Source organism: Schistocerca nitens, chromosome 3, assembly GCF_023898315.1.
Source record: "Schistocerca nitens isolate TAMUIC-IGC-003100 chromosome 3, iqSchNite1.1, whole genome shotgun sequence".
NCBI classification, from domain to species: domain Eukaryota; kingdom Metazoa; phylum Arthropoda; class Insecta; order Orthoptera; family Acrididae; genus Schistocerca; species Schistocerca nitens.
The window spans coordinates 205,960,744-205,973,302 of NC_064616.1; the positions used below are offsets into that span (position 1 = coordinate 205,960,744).

The 12,559-nt window shown below is 39.2% G+C and overlaps 1 protein-coding gene across 2 annotated transcripts in view; it reads right to left on the bottom strand.

Annotated features, from left to right (window-relative positions):
• The window catches only part of LOC126248152 (ligand of Numb protein X 2-like), a 462,639-nt gene that overhangs the window by 290,852 nt on the left and 159,228 nt on the right, over positions 1 to 12,559 (bottom strand). For both annotated transcript variants that reach the window (XM_049948888.1, XM_049948889.1), the window contains one exon: positions 7,126 to 7,241. In XM_049948888.1, coding sequence (XP_049804845.1) covers positions 7,126 to 7,241 — 116 coding nt within the window. The remainder of the gene's footprint in view (positions 1 to 7,125; positions 7,242 to 12,559) is intronic.

Below are 12,559 nucleotides of genomic sequence, written 5' to 3' on the forward strand. Positions count from 1 at the left end.
TCTGCGGACACAGGTAAAATTTTAGACATCCGCCGGCCGCGGTGGTCTAGCGGTTCTAGGCGCGCAGTCCGGAACCGCGCGACTGCTACGGTCGCAGGTTCGAATCCTGCCTCGGGCATGGATGTGTATGATGTCCTTAGGTTAGTTAGGTTTAAGTAGTTCTAAGTTCTAGGGGACTGATGACCACAGATGTTAAGTCCCGTAGTGCTCAGAACCATTTGAACCATTTTTTTTTAGACATCCAAGTGCTAAATAAATACTGCCATCAGTGGAAATCAGTTGACAATGAAACAAATGGAAGTCATAAAACAAATTGTGCCAAGAATTATAAGGGAACTAGTGGGGATATGAAGGCTAATGCAGTTGTTTCTATGTTCAGACGCTTACAGCACGAAAGAGGTGTGTGCTACACTGAGTACTTGGGAGATGGTGATTCGAAGGCCTTCAAATCAATCCTGGAAAGCCAACCTTATGGTGAAAAGCATATTTTGAAGATTGAATGCGTGGGCCACATTCAAAAACGGATGGGAACACGCCTTCGGAAACTGCAGCAGACAAAAGGAAAAGAGAAATTCTCGGATGGAAAGACTCTAAATGGTAAAGGAAGACTGACAAACAAAAATATTGATGAACTCCAGCAACATTATGGAATGGAAATAAGGAATAACACACATGACATAAAAGGAATGAAAAGAGCAGTGTGGGCTACATTCTTCCACAAATCATCCACTGATGATACACCTATACATGGTCTTTGTCCACCTTGTGCTGATTCATGGTGCAAGTACCGCAAAACTCAGGCAGCGGGTCCAGAGGAACAATTTAGGCACAAAAACAGCATACCATCTGCAGGGATGGAGGTAATTAAGCCAATATATACAGAGTTGGCTCCTCCTGATCTTCTTCCCAAATGTCTCCAAGGTCGAACGCAAAACCCGAATGATTTTTTTCAGTAATGTCATTTGGACACACATACCAAAAAATGTCATTGTAGGCATGAAAACTCTACGCTTGGGTGTTTTTGATGCTGTGACAACGTTTAATGATGGCAAAAAGGGAAGAATTAGGGTACAGGAGAAACTTGCTATCACTCCAAAGCCAACACACTGCAAGCCTTCCGGCGAATGGATCGACTCAGGATCATTAAAGCGCAACGTGCAGCAGAGGAAATGACTAAAGAAGCAAGATCCAGGAAAAGAAGGAAGCTTATAGGTTTGCAGGATGATGAAGTACACGATTCAGATAATGCTGATTGTGGGCCTGGCTGTTTCCAGGAGCTGGCATGGCTCCATATGTGAGTTAATATAAAATAAAATGTTTAAACTTGATTTCCCAGAAATGACATTTTTTAAAATATTTAACCCATTATCTCAGGAACTATTACAGATACATATGTCTTATTTTACACTATGTTATCTCTTAGTATACTGCACGTGCAGAACCACCAAAACATTTCTACTTGTACCGGTTTCTACTTAGAGAAGAAACATGGGACTTTTTTCAAAAAATTTGAACATAATTTTTGAAAAATCATAGCTATTTGTCTAAATATTCTGATCCTGGTTCAGTAATCAAAAAAGGAGTGAAAATATACTTCCTAAAAATCTCAGATCTCTATCTCTCAAAGGTTCTGAGATAATGGGTCAGTAATACTGCAAATTTAACACTGTAGGTGTAGGACGCATGTACTCCCCTTAACCGGTCGAGTAGCCCCTCACGAGGAGGAGCGCCCCAGTCCAGTCATCCCACCGAGGAAAAAAATAAATAAATAAATAAATCCCTGGTGGTACCGGGAATCGAACCCGGGACCCCTGCAGGGCAGTCAGCTGGGCTGTCCACTCAGCTCACTCCGCACGTAAGTAATAGGTATTTCAGTCAGTATGTACCATGCGAAAACTGAAATACTTTTTGAATCGTAGCACGTTGTAAATTTCTCGGCAGAACGTCGCCACCTCACCTCACTGGCACATACAACAGAAACAGCGTACCTATGGCGTATGTAAACTAGTGTACAATTAGAACATGTGCACCTGTCCATGTGAAACAAGTCCTGCTGAAGTAAATATTGCTATTAAGCGTGGCTTATCAGCAAACTGTGTTGTTTATAAAAAGATCGCAAATTCGTGACATAGAAAAGAGGGAAAGAAGTATACTAAGAATAATTTGGACCAGTCTGCCTAGGTGGATTTTGGATATAAAGGAAATCTCAGGAGTTACATCAGCATACAGCGAAAATCTGAGACATTCAGGAAGAGAATTCTCCGACGTGGCAGATGAATGAATGTTACGAACAAATGACTGCTTGAAATGAAAGAGAGATTCAGGGAAATGACATAACTACATTTAGAACATTTGTCGAAAAATCAGTTTGTAGGCACACTAAGAACTGGAGTCAATAGAGCCTCGATATTGGAACGGAAGATAAATTTTGGTGAGATGATGGTGAGATTTTGCGAGAAAAAAAAGCAATCTCATAAGATAAATAAGTTCCATCGCGCTCTTCAATTGAGAAAAACTTGGGACTCAGTTATGTCCCTGCTTTATTTCTCTGTTACAAAAGATGTCCCGATTATATTTCGATTTCGTCTTCTCTTTTTCAGCACATTTCTTGTAATCCTCGTATACCCAACTGATGTCTTAAAATTCCTCTTCCAACTCTAGTAACCTATCAGTCTGTAGTTTATTCTCCCTAAGGTCGATATTATCGCATATTAGGCCAGGATAAGTTGGACCTGTGTTTCTCCCCATCCTCTTTTAGCCTGCAAGGAATAGCGACGTGGCACTGCTCAATGGAAAACTCTGAAGACAAATGTGATAAGATATTTTTTCTGGAAAATTCAAACTCTCCCCCACAGACTTAAAATAATTTTTCTGTCCAGTATTTCAACATGACAACATGCATTTTTACCGTAGAAACTCGATAAAACAATCCCTCTGAAGAAAGTCTTAACATTTCTTCACTACTGTGTAAATGGCGTTCTGAGATGCGAATAATGACTAAATATCTGTAAGCAGTTCATCTGCAATACGTAAAATCTGCCCATGTTTTAATGAAACAAGCTCACTGAGTTTCCTGATCTGAATTACCCATCTAATAAACTAATCTATGCCATTAATAAAACCTTTTTCATGTTGGTACACTTCGTAATTCTCTTCATCCTAGGAAGTATCTAGAACTTTTAAAAGGAATTTGACATGGAGTGAACCCTCATCTGCCCACAATATTACGACTTTTAGTCGAAGTCACTGCTCAAAACATAAGCTCAGTTATTGACGAGACATACAACAGATCCTGTCGCCATCTTTACACAACTCCCACAGCTACCCTAGGTTTCCTAACAACGTGTATTATTTAAGTAGTTCCTCTCCACTGGACCCCAACTTCCAAAATATTCCTAATGGCCTTCCTGATAACGTCTCTCTCTCTCTCTCTCTCTCTCTCTCTCTCTCTCTCTCTCTCTCTCTCCCCCACCCTCCCCCCTGTAACCTATCGCGCTGCTTTGTCATCTAATTCCGCAATCTATGGGAAGTACCCCACTGTCATAGTCAATCATTCGAAGCTGCAGAACGTGCAATACATTATTTGCTACTAGTTTTAGTCAATATTAACATCATCTGGCGACACAAAATATTTTATTTATATTAATGATATTCGTGTTAATTCAAACTAGTAGCAAAGAAAGTATTGCTCCCTCAGAATGTTTACTATGAAATTATTCTTGTAATGGTGTCTAACAGAAAGAGATGAAACTAGGGGCGATATCATTAGTTACGGATTGGGCAAGGAAGACGAAGGAATTCGCCTGTGTATATTTTGCAGGAACCGTGGAAGCCTAAATCTGAAAGAGTTCGAGTGTAGTGGGTTTAAATTGTGCCTTCATCCGGTCGACCTAGTCATCTGTCATGGAACTCAAATGATACTCCGCTAGACTGCTTGCTACTTTCACCCTACGCCTACTCCATCGCTCAACAGCTTTCGACAATTCATTCGTTTCTCATTAATGATCAAATTTTACAACAATTTTATACAAACGTAATGAAATGATGAAGTTTCACAGAAAAATAACGATATTAACAACTTCCAGTTACCTAGAAACGCCAACGCGCAAACACGAAAGACTGATACCACTTCCTCGTAACCTTGCTTAGCATGCAGGTGATAAAAGTAAAGTGAAAGAACACTTTCTTTCTAAAGTAAAGTGAAAGAACACTTTCTTTTTCAGTTAAATTTAACAGTACACATAATACGAGATCGAAAATTACACACAGAAGTGATAAACTTCGTCGAAGTTAGTCTACGAAATTATACGAAAACGTTTTCTGAGATGGATCTATTTCAATTCGCGGATACTTGAAAGCGACGAGCTCCACGCGATGTGAGAAACTGCACTAGTGATGAATGCAGACCGCTTCAAATAGAACGGCGTGCCTCGCTCCACGTGTGCACTTCGCAAAGCTAATGTCCACGGCTGATCCAGCTTCTGTCGACAGGGCATCCATCAGCAAAACTTAGCTCTAAAACCTCTGATCAGACGATAGCTATATCTGCACTAGCTATGAAAGGACGTTTGGTGGAAAATGGAGGCCAGTGAATGGCTAACGAAAGGTTCGCCCGGTGAAGTTTCGACCCAATCACAAGCCAGATATTGTCCGCTACATTAACCTCATGGCAATAACAACATTTAGCTCCAATCAAATATCGAAGGCAGTCAATAACCTCTGTCCTGACAGCGGATTACTGACTCGGCAATTTCAATGACAATCTGTTTGCAACTTTCGAATATGTTATAATAATATTTCCACAAAAACTAGCACAATGCTCCTACATGAAATTTCGTTACGATTTTTATCGTCGAGTCTGGACGGAACAGCACTGCTTAATGGATTGCATCAGTAATTTAAAAAGAGAACTTTGTTGTATACAATTAAAGATACGAGATGTTTGCTTTGCGTTCTATGCTCACTGCTCTGGCTATCCTGCATCCTGTCGTAATTACGGGCACCGAATAGTCCTTATCTATGGAAAATAGACTTTGCTGCAACCTCTAGCCACCTAAAATGTAAAAACAAGTTAGAAGAACAGATGCTTGAAGACAGTGGTGTCGTCATATGGCAGCTGAAAAAATATAACTTTATTACTCCAACAAATGGAGAAAGAGTTATAATAAAAGTACTTTGTGATACGAACAAATATATCTTCTGGAACGTTTCTGCTCGTGCACTTCGTTCAAAAAGCCTATTTCAATGTTCTCTTTCCTCCAACAGTGTAGGCCTATCGTTGAGCACTTCCTCCCACTGTAATCCTCTCCAATTCATATCATCCATCACCTGGCTTCTCCACCCTGTTTGTTACCTTCCAATTAGTCTTCTTCCAGATTCTGTAGATCGCAGAGTTGTTCTTGGTTGTCTTTTTTTCCAATTCTTTCAATGTGGCCAAAACATTTCAGCCAGTTTCTTTCCAAAGTTTCTTTTACAGAACTGACCTGAAGTGCTTTTCGTATTGTTTAATTTCTTATTTCTGCTCCTGCTTCTTTAATTATCCTCTGCCAGGTACTTACTTTTTCTTCTAATTTCTGATAATTGATTATTCATAGCATACTACTACTGCCAATCTGTTAACGACATAGGCTACATATTTCTAATATATATGGCATAATGGTGTATAAACATACAACTACAATAAAGGGAAACGTTTCAGCAAAGACCTCTAAGAATTTCTAACAATTTTCTACAAATTTTTGTATGATAATCTAATAAACGTTCGGACGGACACAAGCTACATTTTTTATATATATGAGGTATATAATAATATACAAAGAGGAAATGTTGTTAGCAAATATCTCTAAAAGTTCTTGACTGTCTTAGGACGTATATCCAGTTCCCATGCACATTTAGAAATTGCGAAGCATTGCTGGGTTCGCTTTTATTGTACTATTTTCGCCCTTATTCCAATTCCGATCACTGAAGGTGCGAAGGAAGATGAGGGCAGCGTACGCGTCCATGAACGCCCGAATTCCTCTTTTTGGACCGCCACGGTCATCATGTACTACGTATGTTCAAGGAAACAAAAATGGTTCAAATGGCTCTGAGCACTATGGGACTCAACTGCTGTGGTCATTAGTCCCCTAGACCTTAGAACTACTTAAACCTAACTAACCTAAGGACATCACACACATCCATGCCCGAGGCAGGATTCGAACCTGCGACCGTAGCAGTCGCACGGTTCCGGACTGCGCGCCTAGAACCGCGAGACCACCGCGGCCGGCTCAAGGAAACAATTTGTTTATTACCACTTACTCCAACATCTGTTCCCAGAAGATAAAAAAGAAAGGCATTTAGTGAGCACTGCATCTTTCGTAACTCATCGGCAGTTAACAATATACGAAAGGACAGTTTGCTACTTACCGTAAAGAAGACACGTCAAGTTGCAAACAGGCACCATTGTGTAAAAGACACTCACATACAGCTTTCGGCCGCAGTCTTCGTCAGTACACACACACACACACACACACACACACACGACCGCCAGTTAGAGATAAACGCAGTGCTGTAGAGAGAACGCTTCAGCACCACGGCGAATGAAACTGTGGGTGTCACGTGATTGCGATGTCGTCGGCATGACAACAGAGCGCGTCAACGCATTTCATTTCATCACGACCAGTTCGTTGCTGCCCTCCGCACGCGACACTCCATCTCCGAGGCTTTCCACGTGACACTAAGTCGAAGGTGTAGCCAGACTACCTTGTTCAGAGTCAAATGCTGTAGACAACAATATGTCGATGGCAGGTGTCGCCGGCAAAAGTATTGCAAATCATCCGTATATTCAACTGCTGAGTAGCCATCCTCCAGAATTACTGGGCTACAGACACCAAGTTTTTCGTGGGTCTTGACCGATGACTATGTATTGTAGGGTGAACAAAATTCTAATTCCGGTTGTATTTCGATCAATAATCAGTTAAAATTTCATTGTGAGTAGGAAAAAATTGAGTGTCTTTGGGCCAAAAACGTCGTGTTACCATGCGCCGATGAAGACAAACCTTTTCTCAAGTGTGGTTCGTACTATCCAACAGCTTATTAATTACAAACATTAAAGGACACTCTGAAAGTGATTATTGTTTACGGTACCTTTTTGATGGACATCGTGTTGGACGGATTTTGTGCGTGGCCGGGATGAGCAAGAGGAACTTTTGTTAACTTGGTGCTGAGTCTGGGCTTTCTCCGGATTCACAGTCGCCGGGCACCTGAGAAAATGAAACATACACTGAAAGCTATTTCAACATTAGTAGTACGGTAATTTTTCATGACTAGTGGCTAACAATTTTGGTCACTGACGGCACTAATCAAGGAGGAGGTTAAGTGTTTAACGGCTCGTCGACATCGAGCTCATCAGAGACGGAGCACGAGCTCGGATTAGGGAAGGATGGAGAAGGAAAGCGGCCGTGCCCTTTAGAAAGAACCATCTGGCATTTGCGTAAAGCGATTTAGGGAAATCACGGAAAACCTAAATCATGATGGCCGGACACGGGTTTGAAACGTCGTGCTCCCAAATGGTAAATGGTTCAAATGGCTCTGAGCGTTATGGGACTCAACAGCTGAGGTCATCAGTCCCCTAGAACTTAGAACTACTTAAACCGAACTAACCTAAGGACATCACACAAATCCATGCCCGGTCGCGCGGTTCCAGAACGAAGCGCCTGGAACCGCTCGGCTACACCGGCCGGGCCCGAATGGGAGTCTGTAACACCATAGCTCTAATACTCTACTGGTTTATTTTGCCTTTTGTTTTATTTAATGTTACATTGCTGTGCTTCTGTAAATGTGTGTGATTGAATCGATAACATAAAAGTGTATACTGCTTTCTTTATACAAACCTTGATATCATGGTTTGGTTCAATGCAAAGTAGTGTATCTGTCATTTAAATGCTTTGTCCCATTTGGAGGGAACTAAAAAAACTGTATATGATTGTAATTTTGTGTGAGTAATTTTTGGTGGAAATATCAATATGTGAAAATGTTCTGTTTTATTTAATATATTTGGTTGCTGTTATGTAAATTGCTGATCCTCACTTAGGAATCTTAGTAATTTTGTGTATAAGAGGTAGTGTGGTTCCCCTCGGGAACGGAACTGTGTAGCGCGCGCAAATTGTGGTTGGCCTAAAGGGAAAAGGTGGAACTGATAGTTAATCGGGAAAGAGCAGTCAGTCGGGGACCAGCTACGAGTCCGTGCACTTGCATGTAAAAGATGCATATTGTGTTGATTCCGAGAGAGGCTTTTCCTGCTTCTTTCCAAGGCCTCGGATGGATGGATAAATAGCTGGAACTATTCTGGAATTTGTATCTATCATCGCCACCAAGAAATGACAGAGTCCAACAATTCTGCCTGCAATTCCACCTACCAACATGCAGTCGCCACCACATTGCGCAATCATTGCAACGTAATACTATAATTATGTACAGTGAAGGATCAGCTTAATGGATGTGCTAATGTGCTGAAATATAAGGTAATTTACATCTGAATTTATGTACCTACCTTGACTTTTCTCCTCATCATAACACCTCTCAGGGTCCTCTCCGTTTGAACTAAAGTGATTACCGAGTGTCCTTACTGAAAGTACATTAAAACCCAGTTTTCTAATTAATGCCCCCTTTGAACTTAGTAAAAAGAAAGTTAAAGTTAATGTGGCAAGAGAGTGAGTTAAAGTTAATGATGCTTGCTGAAATAATTTTCCTAGTAAAACTGATTATTAATGTGTTGTTGCCAACTTCAAATTAAAATTTCTCCAGACTGAGGCTTATAGAGTTTTGCTTAGTAAATGATTACATTACTGCCTGTTGTTAATCGCAGAAAGTGAGTCAGTATCTTACATAAATGTTAATTTTATGTCTCACGGTAGTAAAAGTGGAAAACTGCATAGTAGGAAATTATATGTTCATGATTACTAAGTGTTTGTCTCTCTTGTGTGCATATTAACAGTATAAAGACCACTCAGTTTGTGTAAGCCTTGAAAGTGATAGTGTTTTTCTGTACGTGTTATAATTTTGCAATTAGTTTGTGCTGCTCCAACTGTTAGATTCAATCTTACCGTAAACATATGAGTGTGTCAGAGTTCATTGCACTCGCGTGTGGCCAAGTCTAGGTTGTGTTTGTCCGTTATAGTTACTTATACCTACTTTCTTAAACGAGAATGTTAATCATTCTCTTGCCTAGTTAGGCTGGCGACCGTTTTCTTTATACGTTAAACAGTGCAGATGTTACACAGTGCAGATAGGCAAAAATCTTGTTTGTTACTGTTTAATTATTTACGTAATTCTCACTTTCATTTCCGATAAGCCACCTCCGTTAGGAATAACACGGTCAACATAACAAAATTCCTCTCAGAGGGTAACACTGCTCTGCTGCTTTATACCATAATTGCTATAACAAAATAATTCTGTTTTGCAAACTGACCCCTACTTTTAGGTTATGGTGTAGCAGTAGCAGACGGAAGTGTTATAAGTCCAGTGTGCTAACCACTGCGCTACCCCGCCCGGTCAGACACTTAAGACTGTGGAAATAAAGTATGAAAAGTACCACATCCACAATCCATAAAATACAGTTAAAACGTCATCCTGAAAATTGTTTACTGCTATTCTATCAGCAGGGAGGCAATATGGGCATTTTCACCCTGGTGTTTTCCTTAAAGCGACTACTCTGGCGACGTTTTGATGTTTTCTCTTTGAAATTGAACCCCTCCAATGCGGAAACTATGTCCACTGGTGGAACGACAATGTTAACAGGTGTAAAATGAAATTCGTGTCTCACGACTTGGTTTAACGCACTAATTCTAAAATTTATTGATTGTAGTGGCAATTTTGTTTTAAATCCCTCAGGGCTGCGGAAAACGCTACCTGTACTTACTGAACAGAAAATTTTCGAAGACTTTTTTAGGCTACACTAATAATAAAACTGTGTAAAACCGTTGTGTCTGTCTGTTTGAATACATTAATTTCCAAAATTACTTGATGAATTCTCGTGGGGTTTTCACAGGAAACTGGGGTAATGTATAGGATTTATTTCATCAAAATCGGAATACAGAAAAGGAAATCGTAATATGAAGTTTTATCTAAAATCGGCTCCTCAGCTTCGTAGGCTCTGAGCACTATGGGACTCAACATCTATTGTCATCAGTCCCCCAGAAATTAGAACTACTTAAACCTAACTAACCTAAGGACATCACACAACACCCAGTCATCACGAGGCAGAGAACTTCCCTGACCCCGCCGGGAATAGAACCCGGGCGCGGGAAGCGAGAACGCTACCACACGACCACGAGCTGCGGACCTCTCAGCTTCGTAGTTCGGATGTTTAATCATCAAGACGTACTACACCAAAGAACCAATAGACTACGCTGTTAGTTTCTTAGTACAATTATTACATCTTGTATAAATGTATTTTAAAAATTTAGATTATCTCTCACAAATTGTTTTGATATTTCTGACAATGTCTGAACTAAATAAAAACAATCTATTCCTTTATGTATGCCTCTAGTAAAATATAAAATATTCTCTAACCACATCCTGATTTTTGAGAATGAAATCATGGAATACTACAAGCAAATTATCTTGACAGTCATCTAATGGTATAATTTCTACTTTTTTCCACATCAGCTTGGCCCTATCATTGCACATCGAACAGAATTAGGCAATAGCTTGCTGAAAATGAGTCGTCTATTCCAAATGAGAGGTATGTCATCTGTTCTCAAAAATGATTGACTGTACCTATATGAGACAACTATAGCAAAGCTGCACTAGTTGGTTTTTATACATTTTTACTCCAAATATTGTGTCGAAAAATAACAAATTATATTGTGGTGGAGAGACAATTACTGTTGATCAATATGCTTCGAACAGCTTAGAAAAATTTCTCCATACAAAAGAGCCTAATATACATATACATCAAAGAAGGCGAAGTTTTGAGTTATTATTAAAAGTGATATTATATTTTATATGGATATAAATAATAGTATTCGAAGTGTGCTTGGATTTAGTGGCTAAACTATTCTTGCAAAGGGAATGACTGTTACTACCTATGTTCCTAAAATCATTCCATTCCAGTTAATCAACATAAATTTAAATCTAGCTGATGGAATGTTTGTAAAGCATACAGATCTTTTTCACTAAGCAATTATTATTATTACTTCCTTCAAGCCTAAGGCTGAATTTGGTGGACCACTAATTGATGAACCACATAATCCTGTAAATATTCCAGTTCACAATAAAATTCAGGATTCAGAAGTAACTATAACTGATGAAAATAATAATTTAACTGACTTCAATTGTGCTTGTGTAACAGTTGTTTTAGAAATGGCCTAATAAAATGTGATCCTTATTAAATCCAGTTTTACTGATTACCTGTGAACAAGAAAAGTAAATATAACCTGAATGTTCCTAACAAGGATAGTGAAATTAACATCCACACAGGAGATGGATTACTTCATCCTAATCATGCTCAATTGTACATGAGCCTCAAGATTGTTAAAGTTGGTTAATCATATTACCCAACATATGACAGCAAATTCAATGAAAAATTAATCTGTAATTATGTGGCAAAGCTGTTTGATTTTATAGCCATACAGAAAGGAAATAATGTTTTATCTAGAACTGAACATCCTTTTATTTTATCATCAATTTTGTTCCACTTCAGTTCATCTCTTGCTGATAAAATAAGTATGGAAGGTCATATACTGAACAACAGAAACACAAAGTGCAAGAAAAATTAAGTGTTTTATCCACTTGGAATGATTGGTTCATTTTTCAATGATTATAAGGATATCATTATGGTATATTGATGATTTTTACTTTTGGACCGTCTGACAGCAACTGAATAAATTCAGGAATATATAAACTTGAATGTCAAAGTTGTGATGCAGTATACATAGGCATGACATGCAGGAATTTTGAAACAAGATCAAAGAACATATCAGATGTTGGAAGTATGAAACAAACCGTTCCACATTTGCAGAGCATTTAAAACATCGTAACCATCATCCCACAAACATGGACCAAGAAATGAAAATAAGCACATCAGCACAGGCTTCCTACTACACTTAATAAAGGAAATGATAACATAAAAAACTCTTCCCCACACCATCTGGACACACACACACACACACACACACACACACACACACACACAAATGCATACACGAACAGATCACAGATACTTCAATAACACCACTCGAAAGTTTGGCAATAACATTCGATCTTTGGCAAAAACATTTGACAGTCGGCAACAGAAACCAAAACATTACATTGAAACAAGCGTTCAGTTCATAGTGCTGTGGAATGTGGGGAAAAAAACCGTAAATTGGCATTCATAAGAAGAAGAACAACACCAAAAATGCAACAGGAGCGTAATATGTAAGAAATTGTCCACGCAACCTGTAAGTACAGATCAAAACATTACTACTTAATAGGAAATATCAACCACCAGAACTGTTTATAACCTATAGGCACAGTGACAAAAATGTAAATTAAATAGCTAACATATGTACACATTCCAGGCCACTGATGACGCCTT